Below are 11,300 nucleotides of genomic sequence, written 5' to 3' on the forward strand. Positions count from 1 at the left end.
TCTCTGTCAAATGTATTATCTATCTTCTCTCTCACACCAACACACTCACAACGACAAGAGAGAAAGATATAGAAAAGAGTAAAGAGATAGAGAGAGAGAGTCACCAAATAGACCAAACCCTGAAGTTAAATTCACACCAGCAACTTTGGTCATTAACCACATCCAGAAACACACTCTCTCTCTCTCTCTTCTTTCCTTAAGGTTCAGCTTCTTTCAATGGCGAAACCAAACACACATGACTTTGCCTCCAAGAGACACAACAGTTTCCACTGGACAACAAAAGTCGGATCAGACGAAAACGACGACGTTTCTTCCCATAACCCTCTTCCCGACAAGAACACTAAACCCTCTACTGTAATAACTCCCAAAAGAAAGCTCCAAACGTTCGCCGTCTCTCGCCTCCGTTCAGTCATCTCCTCTCTCAGCAGAGTCCGACCCGGTAGCAACAACTCCGGACTCGGATCCCGGGTCGTGGGCACCCTTTTCGGATCACGCCGCGGGCACGTCCACTTCTCCGTCCAGAAAGACCCGACTTCTCCTCCGGCGTTTCTCATCGAGCTCGCTACTCCGATCAGCGGACTAGTCAAGGAGATGGCTTCGGGGCTCGTGAGGATCGCTCTGGAATGCGACAAGGCCAGAGAGGAAGCTAAAGAAGAAAACGGTGACCGCCGTCCACGGCGGTTGGTGGAGGAGCCGGCGTGGAGGACTTACTGCAACGGCAAGAAGTGTGGTTTCGCCACGAGGAGGGAGTGTGGCGAGAAGGAGAAGAAAGTTCTGAAGGCGCTCGAGATGGTCTCCATGGGAGCCGGAGTTTTACCAGAGACGGAGGAGACATCCGGGGGTGGAGGAGGAGAGATAATGTATATGAGGGCAAAGTTCGAGAGAATTGTGGGGTCGCGTGACTCTGAAGCTTTCTATATGATGAATCCTGATAGCAATGGAGCTCCGGAGCTCAGTATCTATCTACTCAGAATCTGACGAAGAAGATGATCACACCGAACCTTCTACCTGGATAAGAGGTTTATCAGTTAAGGCAGATTTTCTGGTTTAGTTACTTTGAATTGTCGGTTAAGTGAGAATTAAAGTAGAGATGTCTCTATTGTTGCAATTCGGTTTAGATGAGAATGTGATCTATGGATGGATGATGTGTTAGAGCATGTTTTTTTTTCTTTTGGGAGGTGGGTTTAGAAGGTTTTTAAATTTGGTATATGGATATGTAAATGTATAAATTTCACTTTTATAAAATGTGTAATCTTTTTGTTGTTTCTAGAATGTTTTTAAGTTATCATGGGGAGCACCCAGGCTGTAGAATCATAATGATTAAAGTCTTGATTTGTTTCATATTTCCATTAGTATTTTGGTCACTAAACTATGATTAATAGTGTGAAATCATCATTGATTTTCTCTGATCCAAGAATAGTATAATAATAATAAATTGAATGGTATGGACCATACATTATAATGAATACCCGTATCAACATAACGACGAATTATATTTATTTTTCTGAGATATTCTGCTAGGTGGTTCAATCTATTAAATTCGGGAGATTAGCTTCCACACATATTGAAAGATTATGTATAAAATGACATACCAAAATATATTCTTGTATTGTAATGTCAAGGAGCTTTTACTTTTTTTTTTTCTTCTTTCATTGCATACTCAACACGGATAACTATAGTTATAATAACTGAGAATTGAACTTGTAATAACTCATAACTAAGAAATACTACATGCAATATTCAAAATCAAAATATTCTCATATATAAACTCTATATCAAACTTTGTTAGGCGTTTGTACATTAAGAAAACATAGATCCGACTAAGATCACTGCACAATTTTCTTTTTTCTGAACACATACTGCACAGTACTCAAGGAACATGCTTTCTTCTTTTTTTTTTGTCAAATTTTTTTTTTCCTTTTTTCTTATGTTAACATTAAAGAACATATTTACTGATACGAAAATTGCAAAGTTTCTTTATGAGAATTTTCAAAAAAGAGAAAAATCTGATGCATACGGCTATAACAATTAAGATTATAAAGAAAGTATGTTTCGAGAGGATCGTGGGGTCGTGTGAAGAAAGTATGTTATGAAGATTTTAGATTTACTTTCAAATTTCTCAAATTCAAATATTGTTATAGATTTATGATTATAAACTTATGACTGTTATGAAGATTTATTTATGTCACACCATATTATTCTTGTTAATTTTTTTGTTTGATTTTTTTTGCAGATGACATGCCACTAGGTGTAGTTGGGGTTGTGCTCAGCTTCCCCGATGAAGTTGTCCGAATCTCTACAAGGGTTGTGCATGTCGTTGGTTGCGACTTTGCTACACCCACTGGGCAACCTGTTGTGGTGGTTCAGAACACCGATGAAAAACACTTTCCGGTGGGTGGCACTTTTGATGTTCTCTCTGGCGGCTCAGTCTACGTGTGGGGCGAGGATATAATGGACGTATACCGAAGCTGTTCAGTTTCAGTTCCCATTGGAGGCACAACCATCTTCTACAGTAGCGTTGACTGGTTGGAGGGTTTCATCTCTCGCAACCACCAAATCTAAATGCATTTTTCTAAATGTCTCAGTGTAATGGCCTTTCTTTTATCTAATAACTCGTGTGTAGCGTTTCTTTTATTTAATAAATTGTGTGTAATGGTTGTTTTACCTTATATCTATATGCTTTTTATCTAAATGCTTGTTCTTTTATCTAAATGCTTTTTATTCTTGTTTTTCTACTAATAGTATAAAATTTGTCAGATTGACACGACAGGCATCAATTACTAATTTAGTTATGGTAATAACAAAACTGCAGTCCCCTCTAAACCGTATAGGTGGACAAGACGTAGTACCCACCCAATCCGCTAATCTCACTCCCATTTCTCATCTTTATGGGGCTCATAGAGTTCACCAATGCCACACCTCGTTACTCTCCGGCCTCTCTACAATCATCTCCCTGTTCATCTCTGAAGGCTATTTTCCCATTCTCTATTTTTGATTTTCTGAAGCATTAAAAGATCATGATCTCTATTTCTTCTTGTATCGGTGTGATATTGAGATGAAACAACTGAGATATTGTGCAGGCTGTTAGAGGATTGTAAATATGAGAGCGAGAGTTGTGCAGGCTGAATATTATTGTTTAGGTTTTTGTGAGACGTCACATGATCGACATGAGATCATTAATTGAGCTTTAGATTATGAATCTATGATCTATAACATGAGATTATAATATTGTATTATGTTATTCTTGTTCTTGACCTGAAACAACTGAGTTAACCTCAACACATTCGTTGCATTTGCATGTTTTATGTTTTTTTCTTATGATTCCAATGTTCCAACCAGTTCTCCACTGTCTAGATTACAACAGCTCTTTTGTTGTTGATTGTGTTGTGTGAATTGCAGGAAGAAGCATGGGCAGTAGGAGGGAGTGGGATTCTATTGAGAACAAGAAACGGAGGCAAGTCATTAGTCATGGAACCGTGACAAAAGCTGCCGATAGTATCGTAGCTAATCTATACGAAGTCAAGTAAGAGTGTCTGTAACCAAACATCAAAAAAACGCTTCACCAAACTAATCAGCTCTCTAAATCATAACTGTGTGTTTTGTAGATTTGTGGATGATAAGAAAGGGTTTGTGCTTGGGTACGATGGAGTCTTGCTTGGATATGTCGGATGAAGAAAATGGCAGAGCATTCTATTACATACACGTAAGAGAAACATAAACTGAATGTTATAATTCAACTCTGTTTTTTTTATCTAAAGTGTAAGAACAAGAACATGCTGACTAAGAGTTGTTTCCGTTGGAAACTGCCTAAGGAAAGATGGTAGGCAGCAAACCAAAGCGGCTACAAAGTGACCCTTTTACATGAGCAGATTCTATTTTAATCATGTCGCTGCAGTGTACCAAAACTAATACTGGAACCGTGTAAAGTTATTGCGTCTTGGTTCTCTCTATAGGCCATCAACTTTTTAAAATCTCTGTTTACAATAATATTGATTGGTCATAGAACCTACTTCCTTTAAATTATGCAACCTTCGGTGTAAGAATTAAGAGCAGGAAGAAAGCTAATAAATGAATCAATTGGTTTCTGCAAGGCTACTATGGACTGAAACCAACAAACAGAAGAGCTTCTAAAAGGTTTAAAGATGACAGCTCACAAGAAAGTAGCTTCTCATCTCCAAGACAATGATCAGTACCTCACACCCTTCCCATCCACCAATACTCCTTTAAACCTGCATAGAACTCCAGAAGCTTTGGTAGATGCAGTTATCTCCGAGTTCAACCAATCATCCAAACCGTCCAAGGAAGTCAGATGTGATAAGCCAATGAGAAGACGCCAATAATCTCAAGCTGATTTCAGTTTGAAGAAGGAGAGCAGAAGCAGCAGTAGCGAGCAGAACTAACCTGTCAGCAGGTTCAGAGACCTGTAATTCTAACCCCCCTAGCTAAACAGTTTGATGGATGCTCCTGTGAGAGACACAGCATGAGGAACTCATTTTGGCGCATCTAGTCTGCGCTAGAACCGGACGGTTCATCATAGCTATGGCCAGAAGTTGTCTTTAACACTAACGGTAACCACTGAACTACACAAAGACGCTAACGTCGTGTATCGTAATTTTTTTATGTCATACGTATTACTCTCTGTCTAGAGACTAGAGTTTACGTAAGCCTCAAATGAAATAACCAGCATCTCCAATGGTGTTACCACCATTGGAGTCCTTAGGACTATTAAACTATTTTTTTTTTTTAGAATAGTTAAGGATTCTAATCCAAAAAGAATGTCCAATGGTGTTTTTTATATTTGAATCCTTAGGAATAAAAAGAATTAGCAATATGATCAAATGTGTTTATGTTCTACATATAAGGGAGAAAAACTTTGAACTACATTTAGTTTTATGAAGCCTTAAGATAATAAGAAAGCAATGAGATTTTTCTAAAAACTATACCACTTGGGGTCTGATCCAGATCATTAGGCAGAGAGCGTGAAGAGTGGCAAGAATGGTAGTCCAAACATAACTTGATGGTGTAAAGCAAACATGTTCCTGCAATTCAGCGTATTGTCTCTCTTTCTCTTGAAAATGCTCCTGAAGTTCAGATAGTTTATGTATGTTTTTGGGACCTCTCAGCATCAGAATGATCATGCTCCCTTCTGCATATTAAGAAAGAAAAAGTTATAGCTTGTTAAATATTCCAATACCACAATGTACAAGTGAAAGGCCTAATATGTAATCAGTGAAGGGATAATGAGAAAGGCCTAAACGAAGAGAAAATAGTATCAAGAATTTAAAAAAGGCACCTGAGAGTAGCAAGTTCTTTGTTTTGTTCTCTGAGAAGACCCTCTTTCGACCAGGCCTAGTGGAAGTTTACAAAGAAAACTTAAGAGTATCAAACCATTCAGATAATTAATTCGTATAAACCAACAACAAACATTCCGCTTCGTTATCAAGTTTAACAGCAAGCAGCTCTCTGTCTTTCTCTGTAGCAAGCAATTTGATCCTCCACTTCAATGCAGCAATTCTTTGAACTTCACAATAAAACCACATGCAACAGACAGAACATACATTTTAGATAATCATCTTATGCAGGTAAATAGGAAGGCAAAGACTTCTGATAAAATCCAAGAACTGTGAACCTCAGGTGTGGTACTACGTAAACGTAATTGTTCAAGAACACACACACAAAGACTTAACATATTAGATTCAAACAAGGCAAGGTGAATTCTGATTAAGCAGATATAACATCCAGACCAAAATTTCATTATGGCAGACTAAAGATAATTGCTTCAGAGGACTTTTAGGACATAGCTAGTTAGGTACCAGAATCTTGATCATTGAAACACACATGTCACTGACCAAACCTATGCATCCCTCAGGGACGATCCCTCAATGCTAAGCGGGATGGTGGTGTTCCTTCAGATGAGAAGGACAGAACAGAGGCTTTGCAGACTTTTTGGCAAGCCGAGCTTGGTGGTAATAATCGTTGATATCAAGTTTTTCCTTGTAACACCATAAGACACTAGGATTGGACTTAATCACAGCCTTTGACAACATGTGGTGAAGGTTCACAATCTGTTAGAGAATAAACACACACGCACACACATAGATTTAGTTGGGATATGAGTGAAAAGTAGAGAGCTTTAGGGAAGAGGGGAAACACTAGACCTGGCAACGAGACTTGTAACCATCCTCTTCAGCCTTATCTCCTCCAGACAGACGTTGACATCGCCTCTATCCACGGATACACGTACCCTCCCCATCGCCTCTATCCACGCATACATGTTTCCCCTAAGCTCCACGGATCTCAATTTTGAGAACCTCCCTTTCACCTTCGCAAGGCTGACGGTATAGCAGTTCCGATGATGAGTCTCCTCCTGCACCACCGCTGGATCACCTCTGACGGTATAGCAGTTCCGATGAAGAGTCTCCTTCTTCGTCTCCTTAGAAGAGTTGCTCTCAATTTTTTTTTTTCGCGATAAAGACAATGAATTTTTTTCCACACGCAGAACACAACCCCTAGCCCCTGTCCACGTCATTAAGGATTTGATCCTTAAATGCCTTATTTAAGGATCAATCCTTAGGTTACCAAATTTTTTTATTATTATTTTGTGTTATTTGTCTAGGTAAACGCGCTAAAGATTTATTAAAATCCTGGGTTGCGGCTGCTCTAAGATTTATCATTTAATTAGGCATGTTACTTGATAAAAGCTCAATAGTTACATCTCTTATATACGTATTTGTATGTGGTTCATCTCTTATATACGTATTTTTATGTGGTCAACAGGGTGCAGATCTGCGGGAATGATGATGAAAACAGAGCTTGGACCCAAATGTTCCTCTCTAATAATTTAGGCTTTTTTTTTGTAAACCCTCTAATAATTTAGTTACCTAATATAGAAACCATAACATGTTTCCTGTGAGTCTCTGACAGAACAAAAGAGTTCTCTCTCTACCTCCTTAGAGCATCCTCAAAGGGGGAACAGTTAGGTGTGTGCTTAGAGTGAAAATAGTAGTATAATATTGTATTTAGGCTAGGAACATGGGACATCCACAAAGGTAGATCACTTTTAATTAAAGGTGTGCTTAACCAAATAAAATTAATTAAATAATGTAACAAAAAAACTTATTTTAAAATTGATTCCAAAAAAAAAAGAAACACACAATACATCTGAAAATTACTATGAAACCAATATATCACTTAATTAAACATACAAATTTTTTATTTAATTAATACAAAGTTTAATGTCCAAATTTATTCCATATATTCTCAATCAAATCCTCTTTTAATTGGTGATGTGCTTGTCTATCACGAACAATTGTGTGACCATCACCCAAACCCTCGAGATTTGAAGCCATATTAGTTTGTGTTCCATTGTCTTGTTCGAATTCTTGTTCGAATTCTTGTTCGTCATAGACACTGTATGAATCTCGTTCATCTTCAACAATCATATTATGGAGTATGAGACATGCTCGCATAATATATGCTATTTTACCTTTCGCCCATAAAAGAGAAGGATTTTTAATAATCGCGAATCTAGATTGGAGGACTCCGAATGCACGCTCAACATCTTTCCGTGCACTTTCTTGATGTTCTGCAAATAAACGATGTTTCTGGTGTTGTGGTCGTGGGATGGATTTAACAAATGTCGCCCATTCGGGGTAAATACCATCCGTCAGATAGTAAGCCAAATTATACTCCCTTCCGTTGACATTGTACTTCACTTCGGGAGCTCGGCCGTAAATAATGTCATTAAATACTGGTGATTGGTCAAGTACATTTAAATCGTTACAAGTACCTGGTGCGCCAAAAAATGCGTGCCATATCCAGAGATCTTGTGAAGCTACCGCCTCCAAAACAATTGTTGGTTTATCTGTGCCTCGTGAATACATTCCTTTCCAAGCAGTTGGGCAATTCTTCCATTTCCAATGCATACAGTCGATGCTTCCAACCATCCCGGGAAAACCCCGTTGTTCCCCATAAAAGAGTAGCCTTCGAAGATCATCTTCAGTGGGTCGGCGTAGGTATTCATCGCCAAACAAGTCAACTATTCCGACGACGAAATGTTCCAAACATTTACGAGCCGTCGTTTCGCCAATACGTATATATTCGTCAACACCATCCGCCGCACCCCCATATGCTAATAGTCGAATAGCTGCAGTACATTGTTGTAGCGGTGAAACACCATTCCGGAAGGTTGCATCTTTTTGGGTCGAAAATATGGAACTTCTGCAGTGAGACGATTGACAATACGCAAGAACAATGACTTGTTCATTCGGAATCGTCTGCGAAATAACTTCTCGGTGTAAGTGGGATTATCACTAAAATAATCGTTCCACAATCGATTGTGCCCTTCTTCCCGTTTTCTATCGATATATATACGTTTATTCCTCTCGGGCGGAATTTCCTCTGCAGTAGCTTCTAATTCATTATCAAACTGCTCTTGAAAAAATTGTTCAAAACTATCATCATTAGCCTCATAATGATAGTGAAAATTGTTGGAAGAAGATGCCATCAAAGGTAAATGAGAGAAAGAAAATAAATGAGAGAAAAGAATTGCTTTGGTTTGTAGAAAATGAGAGAATTGCTTTGGTTTGTAGAAAATGTGAGAAGAGAATTGTATTTATAGAAGCTCATTTCATTGGGATAAAATCATGTGATTCTTGGTTTATAACTACAATCCAATGGCATGTGACTCTGTCATTTTTTATCTTCTGAAACACAAAATACATGTGACTCTTGCTTTATAACTAAAATCCAAGACAACTAGAAAACCAAATTCATGTGACTATTGCTTCCAAAACAACACACGTCCACGATAACCCAGCAACATACTTAAAAAACACACGTCCACAACCAACAGTTCACAAAATAAAACAACATAGCAGTTCTCACAATAAAACAACATAGCAGTTCACAATAAAACAACATACCACGTCCCGACATTCTAACGTAACTCAGCAACAAGCCTCTCGAGGTTCACCAACCTCTCTTCATGATCAGCCTTTGGTTTCTTCTCACCTAACTCAGCAACAACCCTCTCGAGGTTCACCAACCTCTGCTCATGATCAGGCTTTGGTTTCTTCTCACCTAACTCAGCAACAACCCTCTCGAGGTTCACCAACCTCTGCTCATGATCAGGCTTTGGTTTCTTCTCACCTAACTCAGCAACAAACCTCTCGAGGTTCACCAACCTCTGCTCATGATCAGGTTGCGCCTCCTCTTCAGCTTGCGCCTCCTCTTCAGAGCCGGTGTATCCAACCGCAGCAAGACCAAGTTGCAGAGCATAGTAACCGCTATCAGCCTCGTCTTCAGAACTATAGTCTAATGGGCTGTTTATTCCGTAGTCGTAGATAGAGTCAAGTCCCATGTCTTCTTGAACCTGAAACCAAAAAAACAGAGATTCTAATTAGTTTTTTATTTAGAATGTGCAAGACTTAAACAAAGCAATTAAAAAGAACCAGACTGAATTATAACATACGGATTCATTAAAAACATAGGCGAACAAGGGTTACATAACTGATTCACTAAAACAAACTGATTCATTAAAAACAAGGGTTCAAACATAGTAAACACATACTTAAACAAACTAAGTTTCTACTAAGTTAAAATAGACAGATCAAAGTTCCTTAAATAGTTCACGAATTAGGCTCTTTTTAATGAGTTTTTCATCTTCATCAAGAGTGTCTTTGCGGGCAATGAGAGTGTCAAGAAGTGACATCTTTTGGAGTTCTTTCTTCGCCTCCAAATCCTTCTGTTTGACCTCCCAGATCTCAGTAATGTTTGCAGATGGTACAACCTTGTCTTTCCCTTTGTTCCTTAACCTTTTCATTGCCTTTATACCCGGAGGCCTGCTCTCATGCTCACCAACAACAGATTCTGTAGATGGTGCTGCATCATCAGCTTTTCTCTTGTTAGAGCTGGTTGTCTTAGGAGTAGGGTTCATAGGAGTGTGGTCGCACCATTTCTGTTCAAAGCGCAGCACATTCCATGCATACTCCAAACCAAACTTCTTCTTGTACAGCAAAGTGAAGAGTCGGTGAGCATTCTGCAGAATGTCCAAATCATTCATGCCACTAGCCTTCTCACTCTTTGCATCTGCATAAGTTCCACAGAACCTGCTCACTTCCCGGGAAATCTTTTGCCACCTATGTCTACAATGGTCTGGGTTTCTTGGCTGAGCACCATCAAGTACATGAGTACTCGATGCATAATAGTCTCCTATACGCTTCCAAAAGCTCCCCGCCCTTTGGTCATTCCCAACTATGGAATCCTTCGATGTGTTTAACCAGCCACTTATTAGGACTAAGTCATCTTGTGTGGACCATATCCTTCTCTCCCTACGCTCTTCTGGTGTGTCTTCTGGTTGACTCGGTTGGGAACTCGGTTGTGGACTAAGAAAAGGGGTTTCGGTTTGAGAAGAGGAGAAGTTTACACTGGGAGAGAATCTATCATAAGGGAAGTTAAGAAGACTAAAGTAAGGTTGAGACTGACTATTAGGATTATTGTTTGAATCCATAGGAAACAGATTCATACAAAGAAGAAGATGATGAAGAGAGATTGAGTATTGGTGTCGGGTATAAATGGGAGTTGTTGTAGTTAATTCTTACCTAATAACCATTACCTACTTCCATCAACTCAGACACTTATTACGGACATTAGAGTGTTTTATAGCATTTACAATATCAGTAAAGTCAAAGTGTTGTTGCTAAGCTTTCATATCAATTTATAGTTTGATAACTAAACCATGTAACTAGGAAACAAAAAGTAAACCAATAGTTAACTAAATCCAAACTGATATTGACAACTAAACCAATAGTGACTAACCAAATTACACTACTGAACTAAAAAAAAAATGACTAACCTTTTACTTTGGATAAAGGCTTGTTTGTTGTTGCTTATCCGGTTGAACTCTCGGCCTGGTTGTCCTCAACTTCAATCCTCAGAAACAAAGGAAAAGAGAAAGTTAAGATTCATCATATGTATTGATTTCACATAGAGCAGACGCAATTCTTATTATTAAAACAAGGGTTATGTTCATGAGCAAAGCGCAGAGCAGGGGTTATGTTCACGAGCAAACACATATGTATTATTAACAATGGCAGTGTTATGTTCATGAGCAAAGCGCAAAGCAAACATAACACATAGTAAAGAGCAAAGCAAAGCAAAGCGCAGTATAATCAAACAGCAATGGATAACACATAGTAAAGAGCAAAGCAAAGCAAAGCGCAGTATAATCAAACTTAAGAATCGACATCCTATTTTCTGAATAACCTAAACCAAGTGAAAATTGCATCGACTTCCTATTT

At 38.7% G+C, this 11,300-nt stretch overlaps 4 protein-coding genes and 1 long non-coding RNA gene across 7 annotated transcripts; 2 read left to right on the top strand and 3 right to left on the bottom strand.

Moving 5' to 3' along the window:
- Nucleotides 1-12: 12 nt before the first annotated feature.
- LOC108823687 (protein MIZU-KUSSEI 1) lies at nt 13-1,265 on the top strand. Its single transcript, XM_018596950.2, has one exon. The coding sequence runs from the start codon at nt 217-219 to the stop codon at nt 976-978; it is 762 nt and encodes a 253-aa protein (XP_018452452.1). The 5' UTR covers nt 13-216; the 3' UTR covers nt 979-1,265.
- Nucleotides 1,266-2,693: 1,428 nt separating this feature from the next.
- LOC108823745 (uncharacterized) lies at nt 2,694-4,005 on the top strand. Its single transcript, XM_057001199.1, has 4 exons — nt 2,694-2,969; nt 3,400-3,523; nt 3,606-3,703; nt 3,818-4,005. The coding sequence occupies exons 1-3, from the start codon at nt 2,792-2,794 to the stop codon at nt 3,670-3,672; spliced, it is 369 nt and encodes a 122-aa protein (XP_056857179.1). The 5' UTR covers nt 2,694-2,791; the 3' UTR covers nt 3,673-3,703; nt 3,818-4,005.
- A 769-nt stretch (nt 4,006-4,774) lies between these two features.
- Nucleotides 4,775-6,526, bottom strand: LOC108823744 (uncharacterized). 3 transcript variants are annotated; one of them, XR_001945097.2, is made up of 4 exons: nt 6,159-6,523; nt 5,814-6,065; nt 5,294-5,521; nt 4,775-5,146 (listed from the first exon to the last, which is right to left on the bottom strand). It is a non-coding gene; the product is annotated as an uncharacterized LOC108823744 (long non-coding RNA). The 3 variants fall into 3 exon arrangements; XR_008942045.1 differs by having other exon boundaries at nt 5,850-6,065; nt 6,159-6,522; XR_008942044.1 differs by having other exon boundaries at nt 5,294-6,065; nt 6,159-6,526.
- A 1,761-nt stretch (nt 6,527-8,287) lies between these two features.
- Nucleotides 8,288-11,283, bottom strand: LOC130506529 (uncharacterized). The gene is made up of 2 exons (XM_057001198.1): nt 10,856-11,283; nt 8,288-9,373 (listed from the first exon to the last, which is right to left on the bottom strand). Exon 2 carries the CDS (start codon nt 9,359-9,361, stop codon nt 8,939-8,941), a length of 423 nt encoding a protein of 140 aa, XP_056857178.1. The 5' UTR covers nt 9,362-9,373; nt 10,856-11,283; the 3' UTR covers nt 8,288-8,938.
- Nucleotides 9,611-10,510, bottom strand: LOC108825265 (glutathione S-transferase T3-like). The gene has a single exon (XM_018598578.1). The coding sequence runs from the start codon at nt 10,508-10,510 to the stop codon at nt 9,611-9,613; it is 900 nt and encodes a 299-aa protein (XP_018454080.1).
- Nucleotides 11,284-11,300: the final 17 nt, after the last annotated feature.

Source organism: Raphanus sativus, unplaced genomic scaffold, assembly GCF_000801105.2.
Source record: "Raphanus sativus cultivar WK10039 unplaced genomic scaffold, ASM80110v3 Scaffold3352, whole genome shotgun sequence".
Taxonomy (NCBI): Eukaryota; Viridiplantae; Streptophyta; class Magnoliopsida; order Brassicales; family Brassicaceae; genus Raphanus; species Raphanus sativus.